Genomic DNA, 17,662 nt, shown 5'->3' with positions numbered 1-17,662 from the left:
CCGAATATAAAGCTTTCGTCATCACTTGGGGAAGAGTAGGGAGGAAGCTAAAGGCAGCATACCAGGGAGGAGGCAGGTGGGGGTGGGGGACGCCTGCCAAACCCAGGGCTGATGTAGGCACCTACTGGGCCTGTCACTGGCTCCAGTCATTTTTTTTTTAAACCTCCCACAGCTAATTTTATTGAAGAGAGCCCACGGAAGAGTAAGTCAGAGCATCTAAATTCCTCTGCATCAGGAAAATGAAAAGTCCCAACCAGAGAGACGGTGGCTTCCCACCCCTGCAGGACAGGCGCACGGCCACGGCTGGTGGTCAGTGAACCTGGGGCTCCTCCGTGGCTCCCAGCATAGCTCCCAGGCCCCGTGTACTCAGCCAGCACTCTGAGCGGGGCGGGGTGGGGGGGTCCTTACTACTTTCTAAGGGACTTTGCTTCTATGTTCCATTTTGATTCATAACCACAAGCCAGGGGGGCAGGCAGGGCATAAACAATCACCTTTATCAAAGATGGGGAAATGGAGGCTCCCAGGGGGTGACTGTCCCAGGTAGCATCCCCAGAAGGGAGCCCAGGTCTCTGCCTCCAACACAACATCACCTCCTCACACCTCCTTAGGAATCACTGCCACAGACACTGTTTGCCCCAACAACCCCCCGCCCTCATTTTCCTGAAAGCCTCCACCATGTGCTGTTCTGCGCCCGTTCCCATAATAACACTTCACTTGCATCGAAGAAAAGCTCCTTTTATTATTTCCAAACGTCCTGGTTTATTCCAATCCAGAAGGTGGTTTTGGGCATCCCAGAAATAACAGTGTCACGGATTCTATGGTCCTTTTACCAAATAAGGGCAGATTTGGGTTAAAACTTTTGGTTCAATTGTTTGGAATCACTGCTCCTTTGAAAAAAAGAGAACCAGCACAGGGGATTAGGAAGACAGAAGGGAATGGCATTTTTTTTTTTTTCCCCCACCGTGGACATTCCTTCCTACAGACTCGACTGTCAGTTTTGACAGATGGCCTGGCTGCAGGAGCGGGGACAGAGGGCAAGCTCATGGTTCAGGCGGCACCAGGCAATGAGAGCCAGCTGGGCTGATTCGAGGTCTGAAATCTGAGCTGGAGCCCAGGTTCTAGCCAGGGAGGGGGGTCAGGCAGCCCTGCCCCCAGCCCCCTCCCCCCGCCACCCCACTGCAGCTGCGCCAGGCCGGTCAGCACCTTTTCTGAGTGTCTGTGACCTTCTGGCTGGAGGCAGAGAGGGTGGTAGGGGAGAGCAGAGGAAGGGGGCCTCAGAGAGAAAGCCGGAACACGTTCAAGGTCAGAGATGCCCTCCCCACTCACTGCCTGCCCCAGCCCTGTGGCTGGTAACAGGTAATGGTGCACCCACTTCCTGTGGAATGCATGTATTCTCTTGGGTTGGCCAGAAAGTTCATTCGGGTGTTTCTGCCCGATGTTACAGGAAAACCGGGACGAACTTTTTGGCCAACCCAGAAGTAAAAGTTCATGATCCACAAGTTTTGGCAGGAGGCTGGAAATCACAGCCACCCCACAGCTCTGTTGAGGGGTGCCTGGCTGAGATGCTCAGAGGCTCCCCTAAAGTCAGAGGAACTGGGGTAAGGAGAACAGAACTTTTGAGAACTCCTAGCTCCTGAAGGGCCCAGTGGATTAGGTAAGAAGTCGTCAGAGGCCTTGAGAACGAGTGTCAGTGTGGCCGGGTCAGCTCTGATCTCTGCAGCCACTGGAGCGTTTAGCTGACCACCATGCAACCAGACCCTGTGGCTTCACCATCACACTGCGGGTCCAGGGCATTGCGGGACCTGGGAGAGCTGAGCCCTTCGCTGGGTAAGGTACGCTGAGAATGAGTTTATCAGAGTCACCGTTCGTGCCTCTGTCCACAGAGAGACTGGAACACAGTGTCAGGCAGCTGTGATGGAAGGAGGAGGCGAGATGAGCCAGAGAGTCAGACTCAAACCCTGGGAGGCCTCCCGGGGAGTCCTGAGTAGAGGGTATGGAGAGGAAGAGGTTAGGCGGATGGCGGGGATAAAAAGGAGCTAGAGGCAAATTCACCAGCAGCACAAGTTTTTTTTTTTTTGGCCATGCCACACAGCTTACGGGATCCCCCATAAGAATGAACCCAGGCCGCGGCAGTAAAAACCTGGAATCCTAACCACTACACCACTGGGGAGCTCCCCAGCTGCACAATTATAAAGCCACAGAGTTTAGAGCTGGATCATCTAATCCAACCCCCTATGGGAGAGCCATGAATCATTGGTCCTGGCCACGTGGCAGAGGCAAGACTAAGAATCGGACCTCCCCTCTTTCTCTCATCCTCCAGCTTCCCCCCAAGTACTGACCCCAGTCCTTTGATTCCACTGGAGCTAGGAATACCCTCTCGAACACTGAGCGTTCTGGAGGATTCCATGGACCGCCCGTCTCAGCCGCTGCAGCCAGACATACCTTGTGTGAGTAGTGCTGGTCGACGATCCTCGCCAGTCCGAAATCGCCGATCTTGAGCACGAGGTCCTCGGTGCTGATGAAGATGTTGGCGGGCTTCAGGTCCCGGTGCAGCACGTTGGCGGAGTGGATGTACTTGAGCCCCCGGAGCAGCTGGTACATGAACAGCTTGGCGTGCTCCTCGGCCAGCGTGCCCCGCTCCAGCAGGCGCGCCAGGTCGGTCTCCATGTACTCCTGGACGATGTAGGCCACGCTGAACTTGAACAGCTCGCCCTGGAGGTCGGTGCCCTGGGGCCCCAGCACCTCGTACACCTTCACGATGTTGTCGTGGTCCAGGCGCTGGATAATCTTGATCTCCCGAAGCGCGTGCTTCCTGCTGCGGGCATCACTCAGGGTGATCTTCTTCACCGCCACCTTCCGGCGGGCCCTGCTGTCCACGGCCGACAGCACCAGCCCGTTGACGCCGAAACCCAGGGGCTGGAAGTCAACGAAGCGCCCGCCCAGGTCATACCCGTAGACACTGGCGAGGCAGTCGCCCTTCTCGGCCATGGTTGGCTCAGTGGTCAGGCGCTGCCCGTGAGACAGAGGGGCAGTCAGGAAAGACCAAGTCCCAGCTCCTGGCTTCCCCAGCCCTCCTCATTGTGTCAAGTCCCAAGGCTGAAGGATGCCTTTCCTCCTGGTGATGTCACTGGCTCTCTGGGGACAAGAGTGGCATCTGTCCATACCTGCTGAGCTGCAGAAGCTGGAGGCTCAGACTGTTCCCTTAGCCTTGCCCTGGGAAGGCTGTCCACCAACTCCCATGTACCCTGAGCCTCCCTGGAAGCTTAGCATGGCTCATGATTCTTTCAAATACAGTGTCTTGGAAAGAAAACCCAGTCCCATTATCTATGTGAATGGAAAGTTTTCTCTCATGATGGACCACAAAGTAAAGATGCAGAAACTCTCCCCTTTAAATCTTTTGTTATAAGAGGTTCCTTCTGGCTCAAATGTGGAGCCGATGCTGAGCTGTGTTCCTTTCCTTTAGATGGTCCAAAGTCTAGTGGTATCGCAGCCTCTGGCAGCCTGGGAGCTGCCCTCCGGGTCCCAAGCAGTATGAAGGGATCCCAACAGTGGATTTGAGAGGCTTGTAGGGACTTCTTGGTACCTCTGCCAGCTTTCCTTTCTACCAGCTCCTCTCAGATTCTGAAGCCCAAACAAGTCTGTTGAATGTTGGTGAAGAAAGCTGGAGAAATTCATGCACCTTTCATGAGCTCTACACCAAGCTGCACCTGAAGTCCCAGACCTGGGTCTCACCTGCCTAGCCTGGACCCTCCGGAGACTTCAGATGCAGGCAGCGTCCTCTGTCACCCCCTCATCCACATCACCGTGAAGGAGATTGTGTTCTGCTGGACCCAGAGAGGCTGGCAGGAATGCAGCATCTTTCAGACCGAGTCTCCTTCCCTGTCAAAGAAACAATGTTGGGTAAATTTCCACACTTCAGCTTCCAACACCTTCCCACTTGGGTGCCTTTTGTTAACCAGCCCAAGTGTTATTTGATCTGTCCAGCCAGCTGAAACATTGCTTGCTCAGGGGATTCCAGGCTTTGCACTGCCCAAGCCACCCAGTCTGCTGTGTGCAACGCTCCCCTGGAAGAGAGAGAAGATGGATTGATTTGATAAGATCATCAGCTCGTGTGCCTTTAATGTAAATGCCTTCTCCCTGAAGGTTAACATGCACAAACTGTGGGTGGCAGTGATCAGCTCTGACTTTTGTAAAAATCATTCATTATGCCCTCCAAGCACACACAGAAGCACTAGCTGAGAAGGGTAACAGAAAAAAGAAACTCATTGCAGATGGAAAATAAGGGATCAATAAATTTGTTTTTCTACTTGGACCCCTTTTCCTCCTTCTTTTGCAAATGTCTTTGAATATTTTGAGAGAATTTGCTAAACACAGATTTAATTATTTGCATCTCTTGCTTTCCATGTAATAGGACAAGAATGCATACATACAAACTATAAGGAAATTTTATTGCCACCCTAGAAAAGGAACTTTCTGCACAGCAAAGCAGGACACAGACTTCTTAGCATGACAGTAGGACTGGCACGATGAACTGTATTCTTTTAGATAATGGGGACCTAGCTCTTGAAAGCAATGAATCAGATCATATCCTGATTGCCCCTGACTCAAATTACAGGCAAAGGACTTAAGTGGGAAGGAAAAAAAATGGCAAAAATAGCAAGTTAGATCTCTGAAGTAAAGGCAATATTATAGCTTCTTAGGGAGTCACAGGTTTCATAAGTTTGTTAAGTCCACATATATACAGAGAACAAATACTGTATCCTATGCAAAGGAGTGAATCTAGCCACTTAATTCTCTTCATACCGTAGGGTCCCCTACAAGGCTATGTACACATCTGAACTTTGCAAATGGTAAATGAAGCAAGACAATTGTCAACTCAATGATCTAAAATTAAGGGGACAAATTAGAGGACACAAGTGATCTGAAATAGTAAACAATCAGATGCTGTCTAAAGACTTCTAATGAAAGGAATTTGCCAAGAATCTGAAACATGATAATTGCTCAAGAGATATTACCTGTTGCTGCTACTCTTAAAAATTCCCTTATACTTGAATAAGATGTACTTGCTATTCTGATGTTTCATCAACCTTCAGTAATTCTACTATACATGTTTTTATTGGGCCCAGGCACAAAATAATCAGAATTTCAGATTGGGAAGCAACTGTAGCAAACAAGTCCAGTGGTCCTTAACTGAGGGTGGTCCTGCCTTCTTTGGCTACTCTGACAAGGAGTCACTACAGGGCTTTAATGGGCAGAGCCGGCTTTGCTAACCATCCTGACGAGCATCTCCATCAATGAATAATGCCAGCATCTCCACTGAGAGACTGCAATTCTAGTCTGAGTTTCCACTTTGCAAATAAGGGCACTGAGGCTCAAAGAACGCCAGCTTAGTGCTTCTAGCACAGACAGGGTCAATAAACACTTGAGGAATTGATAAACACCATTCACTTTGAAGATTCCAAGCCAGTTAGAGATAGTGCTGAGACCACCCACTCAGTCAATCTGTGGCCTGTGCAGTGAAGTCCACTTGGTCACCTAATTCGGGGGAAGAAAAGAACCACCTGGGGCCCTATTCCATCCCTCCTCCAATTCCTGCTGCCCAAGTCAGGGAATAGAAACTAAACTGGAACTCCTTTCACTTTCTACCTGTACACTTGGCCTGGTTCCCAAGCGCACAGCAAACAGAGGCAATTGTATATTTTGCTTTATGAAGGGAGACACTGAAGGCTTCTTCCCTTTCCGGCCCCCACTGGGCGGTAAATAGAGAAGGACGGGAATGAGCACCTAAACAGGGAGATGACGTCACCAGCAAGCTGCAGGCAGGATTTGTTCCATATCAGCTGCAGTGCAGATAATCTGTGGATAATTAAGAGGGGCTCTATTTATTTTTAAAACTCTTTCTTCTTCCTCTCACAGACAGAGGGGCTGCTGTGTGTGTGTGTGTGTGAGAGAGAGAGAGAGAGAGAGAGAGAGAGAGAGAGAGAGAGAGAGAGAGAGTGGTCTGCTCAACAAACTATTGGCAGGTGCCTCTTCACCTTGGGAAGGCTCTATTCCAGCTACTCCACTGAACTCATGGCCCCTAAATATACTCTTTAACCTCCTTGCTTCTTTGCTTGCATCTTCCCAGTTCCTGAAATGTTCTGCTTCCTGCCCACTTGTTGAAACCCTGTCCATCATTCTGAGTCCAGATGAAGTCTCACTTCCCCTCTGAAGTGTCCTCAGTGACATTCCAATCTTTTCTGAACTCCTGTACATCCGTCTGCATATACTGTGTTTGACATTTGCCATATACTAATCTGGGCTGTTATTTAACTTTTTATACGTGTCCATCTCTCAACCTGACTTTAAGCTTCAAGTCCAGGACACGAAGCAGCACTCAGACCATAATCGGGGACTGGCGTTACCTTCGGTCCACTTGTTACGTCTACAGAACCGCAATGCCCACCTTCCCGAGACAGTCAGCCGGCCTCCCTTCCGCTGCTGCCCCAATGCAACGTGTTCATTGCTACAGAGCTCTTCACACGAGCCTCGGTTGCTCAGACAAACCAATATTTCTGAACAGAGATGCTGCCTCTCTCAGCATTTCAACACAAACCAGGCAGCCCTCATCTGATCATTTCTCTATTCCCATTTGAGTTTACTGTGATTCATCCCTTCTCAAACCTCCTATTTTCTAAGTTTTCCCATATCATTTCTCTATAATTTCTGCAATAAACCCTTTGCCTTTTCCCACAGGTGGACTGATTATGAAATACCAATTACCTAAGAAGTCTCGGATTAGTGCTTCTTTGCTGGCGTGGGCCCATCGGCCCTGGGGAGTCCCAGACCCCAACCCTGGATGTACCCTCCTGGGCAGAGGGTGGATGGCAGCTCTCGATGTGATGAAACTTCTAGAGCAAAGCAGAGCCGTTCCCCATCTGGAGGTGGTGGCTCAGAGCTGCTCTGAATCACAGGTGTGACTGGGAACTAGGGAGCTGGCATTCACCTTGAGAGGCGGAAAGGTCATGGCTCAGTTGGGCTCAAATGACACTCAGGGAGAAGAATGCATGTAATTCTTCTAAGGGCAGCAAGGCTCCCATGATTCCATGGGGAACGTTGTAATAAAACACACAAACAGAAAGCTCTACCCCCGGACTCCGTCCAGTGGAGCTTCTCCTCTCCACTGATTTCTCACCAACTTTCCACCAATCTCTTATCTGAGGCCAATTAATTATCCTCTCACGCATTCAGCTTTTAACATGCAGAGGCAAACCAGAGACGAGCTGGTGTGTGCCAACCGCCCCTTTCGAGGACTCCTGGGGCTCTGGTTTACAAAATGGCTTTGGAAAGTCTAAATTTAGACTCACCTCCTCTGATCCTCCCCAACCTCACATTGGCAGCTTTCAGCAGGAACTATGGCCCCCAGCGAGGTGCTGACATTTCCCAGACACTGCTTTCTTCCCACTCCTGAGCATCTAAAAACTTACAGGAAAGCCTCCCTGAGCAGGGCCGATGTTTACCATTGAACAGGCTATCCACTGCACAGTTCCAGGTGCTATCATTCATATCATAGTCGAGTCTGCCTGACTCAAAGTTTGGTGATCCTAAATGCTGTAGTCTATGTGAATGAAGTGCCCTAGCAGAGACTGACAATTTTTTTTTTCCTATAAAGGGTCAAGAATAAATATCTTAGGCTTTATAGCACCATCTCTGGTACAACTACTCAACCCTGTCTTTGTATGACAAGAGCAACCACAGACAATACCTAAATGAATGGCATGGCTGCATTTCAGGAACACTTTATTTACAAAAATAGGTGGGGGGCTGGGTTTGGTCAGGGGGTAAGTTGCTGACCCCTGCTCTGGATCATGTAGGAACATCTTCTAGCTTGTTCTCAAGGAGGCACTGAAGTATGCGGTAATCGGGCCCTTCCTACCCTACCTCATTTCCCCTCGGAGCTGCCCTAGGCCCCAAGACTGCCCTCCTTAGGAGGTTCCCTGGGCTCCAGACTCCATCAGGCTTAGTTCAGCTCATCTATACATTTCATGCCCTCAGGACCCAGCTTTCCAACAAACTACCTTCCAACTCTTTGATGATTCTATGGTGCTGTTGATGGGCCTCACTCCCAAACCCCACATGCATCTTCACAGAGGCTTTCTGAGGAAGTGGCAAAGACAACCTGATGAAGATGGGGTACCTACACACAGGGAGGGTTCACGCTGGGCCAAGGGACTGACATTAGTTGGTTGGGTCTTATGAGAGCGCCTTGGGATTGACATCATTCTCCCACAAAGCCCCCGAGGGAAACAACTTTCCCAAAGTCACACAAGCAGCCAGTGGCAAATCTGGGGGTGTAAACACGAGTGTGCCTGCTGCCAAAGTCCACACGTCTCATCCCTGTAACATATTAGCTGAGCCCAAGTAAGTGACTCCCACCAAGAACTATCTAGACCCAGTGCGACTCCCGGGATGAGTGAAGGACAAGTCTGGGGGAGGCACATCTTGGGGTTCTTAAAGCACAAAGCAGCCCCCTTTCCAGCATGTGTTCAGCCCCAGTGTGGAGATCACAGTTAATTAGCCCACTTGAAACAAAGAAAAATGGAGAAGTGAACCATTAAAATGAGATTGGGTGAAAGAAAACGTACCAAACACAAAAAAACAAAATCAATAAAAAAACAAACAAAACCTCTGCTAAGTTCAAACAACCATAACCCTGCCTTCCAACCAGTACCTGACCTCTTCTCTAACTGTAAGCCTCAGAGGCCAGAGCCCCTGGCTGCAGGGACTGGCCATCCTAGGGGGAGGGTCCCACCTCCCCAGGAACCACTCCCACTTCCTCCAATGGAACACAGACCAAGTCTGGGCCAACTCAGGGATGACCCGTGGTTGGATGGGGGGTCTACAGCAGAGCTTCTCAACATCAGCACAGTTAAGATTAAGTCACTCTTGGGGCTTCCCTGAGGGCTCAGATGGTAAAGAATCTGCCTGCAATGCAGGAAAGCCAGCTTCAATCCCTGGGTTGGGAAGATCCCCTGGAGTAAAGGAATGGCAACCCACTCCCGTATTCCTGCCTGGCATACCACAGTCGCAAAGAGTCAGACATGACTGAGCAACTAACATTTGCACTTTCGTTCTCAGCTGCAGGCCTGGCCTGTGAGTTGTAGGATATTCAGCAGCATCCCTGGCCTCTACCCACTAGACACCAGTAGTGACCCCTAGTTGTTGCAACCAAAATATCTCTAATCATTGAAAACTATCACCAGTGGAGGAGGCACAAAATCACACCCAGCAGAGAACCACAGGTCCTAAGCAGCACTTTCTAGCAGAGACAGCATTGCCAGTTTCACAGTAGAGTTATTTGTTTCGTGAGGCTCTGGGGACCTCCCAGGTGGTGCTGAGTGGTAAAGAACCTGCCTGCCAATGCAGGAGACATAAGAGATGTGGGTTCAACCCCTGGGCCAGGAAGAGCCCTTGGAGAAGCACATGGCAACCCACTCCAGTATTCTTGCCTGGGAAATGCCATGGACAGAGGAGCCTGGCGGGCTCGCAACAACACAGTACAGTATTACCAAAAGTTTAGCAACCCCAGCTCTGCCCCCACTAAATGCCAAGAGCACCGCTGGTTCCTGTGACAGCCTCACACATTACCAAAATCCCAGAGGGTGATGACATCTCCCACACCCCTCCCCACCGAGCGCCATGTGTCTAAGCCAATCGTGCTAATGCAACTCCCATTGGACAGTGCGTGGTTTAGAGGTGTCAAATGATCTAGTTCTGGACAATAGCCTTATAGGAAAGATCACTGGAAGGACTTCATTGAAACAGTTTTCTCTCCTTCCTCCCTGTCCTTAGATGAAGCTGTAGGAAGACGTGGTGTCAGTGTCACAGCAGCTATCTTGAGACCACGTGGGGACAAGCTTGGGGACAAAGCCAGCACACTGGAGTTGGCAGACGAGCATGGGGCCTTGCAGACATCGCTGAATAGCTAAGCTAAGACTGGAAATGCTTGCCTCCAGCTTTCCTGCCAAGTGACATGGTCAAGTTCTATTTTTGTTTAAGACATTTTTACTGGCTTGTTCCTAACCTGAAATACCTGATAGAAAGTATATGGTTGGTCTAAGTGGGAAATAAAGAGATGTGGAACATATGGCTCCTGACCTCAAGGAGCTTATATTCCTACAGGGAGAGTGGGCCCACAGAACAATTACAGAAACGGTGCAAGAATATTTGGGGGCCAACTTGGTGCTTCTCCTGTAAGTGGTGTAGGAGTTAGGACCAGGCAGGTCAGTCAGAGAAGCCTCCTGGAGGAGGGTGAGCTTGAGGGGACTGCAGCCCGCCCCGGAGGCCACGGCCCCACTGAAGTCTCACCCAGACCTTACACCACAGGCACCAGCTAAAAGCTGGGCCCAGAATCCTGACCCACAGAAACCGTGTGACGGCAAGTGCTGTTTAAGGGCATTAAATGTGGGGGTGTTTATTACAGGCCAGAGGCGACTAACGGAGGGGAGGGAGCTGGAGACCTCAGTTTCTGACATGGCCAAGACTTGGCCTGAGACCGTGAGTCTCCGGGTAGGTTTCCTGGGTCAGAGCTGGCTTAGATCCCATCAGATTCCAGAGCCAGACAGGATCCTGGGGAATCAGGGTTGCTGGGAAACCTTACCTTTCTTTATTCACTGACATAACCCCATGGGTGAGTCCAGTGTCTGACACACAGCAAGGATTCTAGAAATAAATGCCAGTTGACACAGGGATGGCTACCTGCTTGCAGTAAGATTAGGGTTATGACAAAGTATAACCCGTATGGAAAGACAACTGCCCCCGAGCCCAGATTAGAAAGCTTTTTGAATCCCTCCAGGGAGGAGTGGGCAGAGGAGGCTGGTTAGGGTTAGGGTTATGGCGAGCCACAGTCCACAGGGTCGTAAAGAGTCAGACACGACTGAGTGACTCACACACACAGAGACGGTGAGCTGGGGATGAAGGTGGGGCTCAAGCAAGGATGCCACACGAGCTCAGAAGAGAGGTGACCACGTGGCCTCACCGAGTAAAGGGCTGCTGATCCCGCGGCAGTGATCACAGGGTTCTCTCCGGTTTTTAGCGCTGAGCCTCTGGGCATCTTGCACTAGGCAGCAGCCGTGGGGCGCCCAGGAATCAAGGGGAACAACTCTTCCTGGTCTTTTGACTCGTGAAGTACCACTCCCTCCACCTGGGAGGTGAATAGGCTGGGGGGGCGTTGACGGGTAGAAAGGTGTCTGAGCCCGGAAGCCCTTTGTCTGTGGGAACCTATGTGCAGGAGCAGCTGGCTCTCCCCAGGGTCGACACCCATGATGCCGACTCAGGCTGCAGGTCCTACGCCCCAAGCCTCTCTCACCCCCAGGACACTCCAGCCGAGGTCCTAGGATAGCCCTTCACACGCCAGCCAGCAGTTCAGCCGCCAACCCCAGGCCCAAAGCATTGCTTGGCCTAAAATACACATATGTCCCAAGTGGGGAGCCACTGACAGGCCCTGGTCCCCAGGCCAGACCCAGTGAGCATCCCCCCATGAGATGTGCAAACGCCTTCATGTCCCTGCGAGGCAGCGATGCCACTGGCCCTGGCTGGTTTCCTGTATACGGCTTCCTCCAGAACATGTCAGTGGGGAGGCCAAGTATAAGAAACAGGAGGGGAACCTGTTTTATCTTCATCTCCTTGAGGCGGGGTGGGAGGAGAGCTCCAGAGGGGCTGGAAGGATAAAAGGAGCAGAGGGAACATCAGACTCTGGGGTTACTGCCTCCCCCCAAAGCAGACTCTGGAAGCATTCAGTTCAGTCTTTCCTCTGTCTTTTCTCTTGAAAATTACGTAACCAGCCAGGGAGAACAAAGGCTTCCCAAGCCTCCCAACAATACTGAAATAGCTCGGAGAGAAATTCCGGCGACCTCATTGGAGCTCCAAAGCCCACATCGGTGCAGAGCTGGGGGCGGGCAGTCTGGGTCCTCACATGGTGGGGAGTGGGTGCTGGTCTCCACGGGAACAGCATGGGGGCAGGAGCTGCACCTGCCCAGGCTGGAGGCTGCAAGTGTGACTTTCGGATCACAAGTGTGTGAGGCTGTGTGTGTGTGCCAGCACCGAAATCCTTCTGATTTGACACAACTTCTCCATTTGACCTTTATCTACGCAAAGGAAAAACTTTTTTTTCCTTAAGGAAGAAAACCTGGGATCACAGAAGATGTTGGCCTCTTTCAAAATCTAAATCAGGACAGCTATGACTTCAGTGGCTAAATAAGGTGAGCCCTTTGGGGCTTGCTTTGTTTGGACTGCGTTCTAAAGGGCAGAGATCCCAGCCAGGGTCTCAGCCTCCCCAAAGCAGAGCCTGCCTCCTTCATTTCTCCCACACTCACACTAGCACCCACTGCACGGGGCCCACGGGCCACTGTGCCTTCCTGAATTCCGAGACTACTCTCTCTGAGCCCAGATTTCATGAGCCATCGTGGTCCCTGGAGGAGCTTGGTGTTCAGATCTGGCTGTTCCTGCCAAACGCCGGGGCCCGAATGGGGAGCCACTTACTCCCCACCTGCAGGGTCAGCACATGGCAAGGATGCTGAAAGATCCCTGGTTTGTAGCTAGAGGATACAGCATTTAGATCAGAAATGGCAAATATGCATCACGTGTACTACTATCAACCCGTTTTTGCACCAACAGCAGATGCTGCTAACCAGTGATCACCCCTCTGCCCTGATGAGCCAGGAAGCCGAGAACCCCTCTCCATCAGCTTCCTGAGAGTCCCTGTTGACTGCGCGCAGCTGGTTCTCAGGGCAGAGCCGATCTGCGTAGACGGGCAGGCTCTCTCTGAGCTCCTGCCCCCACTGGGATCAAGCCCCCACCGTGTTCCCCAGGCACACAGTCTGACTTGCTGCTGTTTACTGAAGGCCTACTATGTGCTGGGCACCATCACACATGTTCAACAATGTTTGAAGCTCCATGGCCCATGCGGGGGAAGGCATAATTATTCTCGACGTGAATAAACACAGTGCCAGCGATTTGTGCAGGGCAGGCACCTGTCCCCTCCCCTCCCTTCCGTTTTGAGAGAAGTGAAGTGACTTGCTCAAGATCACACACTAGATGGGGGTTGAGCCCACTTCCTGATCCAGGCTTGGTTGCAACCCTCATGCATTCTGTCATCTCCTATGGGGGCTCCTGCCATGAAGTTCCCACCGCCGTCCCTCTCACAATTGAGGGCTCACTTTTGTTTCTTTAGTCTCCCCAGTTCCTTGGAGGAGAAGCACTTGCCTTGATCCTTTAAATCGCCTTGGAAACTGGCATCCCTTCTAATGGTATCAGCCTCTGACCTCACAGCTTCCTCGATTCTATTCACCAGCTATCCATTGAATACGTCATCTTCTCTCTTGCCTCTGGGCCTCCATGCAAGCCGTTTCCTCTCTTCCTCTGGCTAATTCTTACTTCTCCTCTGGGTCTAAGCTTAAATGAAGCCTTCCCTGATTGCTTTGTTCCCTCCCCAGATTAGCTTATCTGTCAGGCTGTGTTCTCCCCTCTTATACTACTTTCTCCCTTTTAGTCTGAGCTTTAATCCCTTGTCTTCAGTGTTTGATTGGAAGCTTGGAGAGGCAGTGACCCATGTGCATCACTCTGGCCCCAATGCCTAATTCTTAACTTACTTAATGATAAATAATATTTTGGCAGAACAATCTGCCTGCAATGCAGGCGATCCCGGTTTGATTCCTGTGTCGAGTAGATCCCCTGGAGAAGGGATAGGCTACCCACTCCAGTCTTCTTGGGCTTCCTTGGTGGTTCAGATGGTCAAGAATCCTCCTGCAACGCAGGAGGACCTGGGTTTGATCCCTGGGTTGGGAAGATCCCCTGGAGGAGGGCATGGCAACCTTCTTCAGTATTCCTGCCTGGAGAATTCCCATGGACAGAGGAACCTGGCGGGCTACAGTCTGTGGGGTCACAAAGAGTCAAACATGACTGAGTGACTAAGCACAGCACAGGGCAGAAGAAATGGATTCTGAGAAGCCCCGTGGTCCAGAGTGTCACCGACAAACTCAAATTTGTGATACTCACTTCTTTTCTCCTCATGAGATACCACCCAGATGCGAGAATGTCACAAGTTTTTTCCTGATTCGAATCCTGCGTGCGGTACAGTCCCTTTAATAAATTTCATGGAGTTCTTGACTTCCTTCCACTGGTCCACTTCCCAGGAACCTGGCCCTTTGTCCAGTGGATGCACCACACACTACCCCCTACTCTACCCTCGGAGGCTAATCATATCCAGGGGTTGCGCTCAAAGGTACGAAGAAATCATTCGTAGAGCAGAAAGAATGTTCTCTCTCCTGGTGATTGCATCCCCCTGTTCACAGTGACAGAAGAGGTGGTATTCTGACAGCTCAGATGACAGCAACAATCTCTGGTCCACGCGGCACTGTCACAGCCGAGGAGGAAAGCTGCGGGCGGGGGGCCAGCAGGCCAGGGTTCGAGTCCTCTCGCTGGCTGGGTGCTCTCCAGCAAGGAGCTACTAATCTGTGAAATGGGAATGACCAGACTTCCCCAGATCACAAGAAACAAACCTCAGGTAATTATAAGCCACTCAGTCTATGGTACTTTGTTGTAGGAGCCCAAACAGACTGAGACACCTAGTTCAGTTCAGTCGCTCAGTCGTGTCCAATTCTTTGCGACCCCATGGACTGCAGAATGCCAGACCTCCCTGTCCTTCAGCATCTGCCAGAGCTTGCTCAAACTCATGTCCATTGAATCAGTGATGCCATCCCACCATCTCAACCTCTGTCATCCCCTTCTCCTCCTGCCTTCAATCTTTTCTAGCATCAGGGTCTCTTCAGATGAGTCAGCTCTTCGCATCAAGTGGCCAAAGAATTGGAGTTTCAGCTTCAGCATCAGTCCTTCCAATGAATATTCAGGGTTGAATTCCTTTAGGATGAACTAGTTTGATCTCCTTGCTGTCCAAGGGACTCTCAAGAGTCTTCTCCAACACCACAGTTCAAAAGCATCAACTCTTCAGCACTCAGCCTTCTTTATGGTCCAACTCTCACATCCATACATGACTACTGGAAAAACCATAGCTTTGATTATATGGACCTTTGTAGGCAAAGTGATGTCTCTGCTTCTTCATACCAGGGGGCTAACCCAGCCCATCACAGTGAGGCCACTTGCTCTTAGTGTCCATCGCCCTCTCCTCCGCTCTCCCTGTGAACACCTCCTTCACTGAAAGGTTATGAGACTCCAAGACTCATGATCTCAAGCCACAGAGATCACATGGGAGGAACATGACCCACTGGAAGGGAAATGTGCTGATGGGTGCTTGTCTTTTCATTTTCCTCCTCGCTCTAGCTGGAGACATACCAGCGAGTGTCACTGGCCTCTTAGACGCAATGAGCCCCCGCAAGCCTGTGAGAGATTCTACATACAAACAGGCCTCTTATGTTTGATGGTCAAGGCCATTAAAACCTACTGGACGTGAAAGCAGGAGGGAAGGAAGTGATCAGCCTTTCGATTATGAGAACTCCCTGGAGAAGAATGGTTCCACTGCCTGGGAAGGGAGTGGAGGAAGATTGGAGAAAAAAGCAATGGAAGCAAGAGAGCAAGAGGAAGCAGGAAGGTGGGCAGGGACCACCCCCTCCCCTGAACCTGCCCGTCTCCCACCCTGGGGCTCTTGAGATAAATGAGGCAAAGAACAGGAGCCGAGATGGCGACACCAGGTTTTCCAGCTGGTACATGTATTCTTAGCTGGTTTTGACTTCATCTGGAGAAAGGTGAGCATCCTGGGTGTCAGAACACTGCCAGCTCAGCTCACACCAATCACCCTCACCCTTGCCAGGCAGCTCAGCCGGCAAAGAATCTGCCTGTAATGCGGGAGACCTGGGTTTGATCCCTGGGTCGGGAAGATCTCCTGGAGGAGGAAATGACAACCCACTCAGGTATTCTTGCCTGGGGAATCCCATGGACAGAGGAGCCTGGTGGGTTACAGGGTTACAGTTCATGGGGTCACAGAAGAGCAACTGACACTTTCAATTTGCCAGATGAGGAGACTGGGACCCAGAAAAAGACAATGACTCTTCAGGTCACTCAGAGAGGTGGGAATCAGGCTGTGTGGAGTGCCCTAGGCTGCCGGTTTGGGGCGCAGGCACCTCCAGTGGTTTCTTGGGCCTCAGGACCACCATGCAAAAGGCCAAGACAGCCTCCATCAAAGAGGAACGGCGTCCTGACCAGGTTGCCAGACAGCAGCAGGCGGCCAGGACTGGCGGGCTGGGAAGGAGCAGCCCCGCCTCCTCAAATCATTAAGTAATTATTCAGCAACGGGGAAAAGCGTGGCATATGGACCGTGTGGCAGCAGCTGTCAGCCTTCCAGACTGCGATCCTCTCCCCTCAGTGACAGTGGCGTTGGGAGCCAGGCCGGGCTGGGGGAGGAGGAGGGGCAAGGGGATGGTGACTTGGTCCCTGTCCCCACCGAGGAAGCGCAGGGCTGATGCCCAGCACGGTGCCGGACGGACCCTGGAGGGACGGAGCCAGTGTCTGCGGTGTCAGGAAGGCTCCAAGTCCATTTTGGACTGGGGAGAGCCGAGCCCCCACAGGCCAGGGGCAAGAGCCCCCGCTGTCTGTTCACGCAAAACCGAGACCATGAAGGAAACACAGGGGTGTGCGTGGACTTAAGCCTCAAGGTACCAGCGAGACAGTGGGCACTCCGAATCCTGAAAAGAGGCAAGGTGGGGCCCGAGCTGGAGGGGTGAACAAGGGGGAGAAGGAGACCAGGGAGCAGAAGTGAGGGGACAGAGAAGGGGTGTAAGGGAAGAAAGAGGGACCCCGCCCCACCTCACCCCCAGACGCCTCTCCTAACCCCTTACTGAGTTGCTGGGCGGTTGCGAGCACTTGGTACCCAGACCATCCTCGCTGCCCGGGAGCCTTAGACACACACATCATTAAAAGTCCTCACTGCAGAAAGTGCTGGAACTTTGAGAAGGGCAGCAGCGTGACCAACACAATACAGACAAACATAATCATGCCGCGGCCACTGACTCCACGCCTCTCCTGGGTACCGGGAGTCCCAGGCAGGGACTGGATTTTTTTTACCTGCTGGGCGTCGTTAGCTGGAAGCCTGGATCAGGCTGGTAGCTGGGCCAAGGCGGCGTGAGTGTCTGGGTGGAGCAGGGATGCAGGGAAGCGTTCCTTCACCTCACCCTTTCTCTACAGGCTCCAGATACACCAGCCTCAAGATTTAATGAATTCTGAGCAGCAGCAGAAACCAGGCTCTGTGTCCTCCTCATGCTGGAGTTCTCCAGTGCCGGGAACAAGAGAAAAGGCAAGGGTGTGGGCGGGGAGCTGCCTGGGGAAGCGCCCAGCCACTCCCAGGCTTAAAGGCAGATCCAGTCTCCAAGCCACATCTTGGGAGGAAGGCTACTGGGTAGATGTTGCCCTCAATACCTATCAATGCTCGGAGGCCAGAGCAAACTGGGGCTCAGAGGGGTAGGTAAGGCAGTTGACTGGCGTGCATCATAGACAGAGCTGCCTTCCAGAACAGCTTCTAGAAGGGGTGGGCTGGAAGGAGCTGTCCTGTACAGCACTGGTCACCTCTTATTTGGAGTAAGTAGAGAGAGATGACCATCATTCCCCAGGGTCTGTGGTCCAGGAAGTCCTGTGGATACCAAAATCTAAGGATGCTCAGTGCCTTACATAAAACGGC

At 51.7% G+C, this 17,662-nt stretch overlaps 1 protein-coding gene across 4 annotated transcripts in view; it reads right to left on the bottom strand.

Moving 5' to 3' along the window:
• Nucleotides 1–17,662, bottom strand: part of MAPK4 (mitogen-activated protein kinase 4) — a 172,438-nt gene that overhangs the window by 64,085 nt on the left and 90,691 nt on the right. For all 4 annotated transcript variants that reach the window (XM_065932742.1, XM_065932744.1, XM_065932740.1 and 1 more), the window contains one exon: nucleotides 2,443–3,879. In XM_065932742.1, coding sequence (XP_065788814.1) covers nucleotides 2,443–2,988 — 546 coding nt within the window. In that variant the 5' untranslated portion in view covers nucleotides 2,989–3,879. The remainder of the gene's footprint in view (nucleotides 1–2,442; nucleotides 3,880–17,662) is intronic.

Source organism: Muntiacus reevesi, chromosome 4 (genome assembly GCF_963930625.1).
Source record: "Muntiacus reevesi chromosome 4, mMunRee1.1, whole genome shotgun sequence".
In the NCBI taxonomy this organism is placed as follows: Eukaryota; Metazoa; Chordata; class Mammalia; order Artiodactyla; family Cervidae; genus Muntiacus; species Muntiacus reevesi.
The sequence above is the reverse complement of the archived record's forward strand: the minus strand, read 5'-3'. Positions and strand labels throughout refer to the sequence as shown.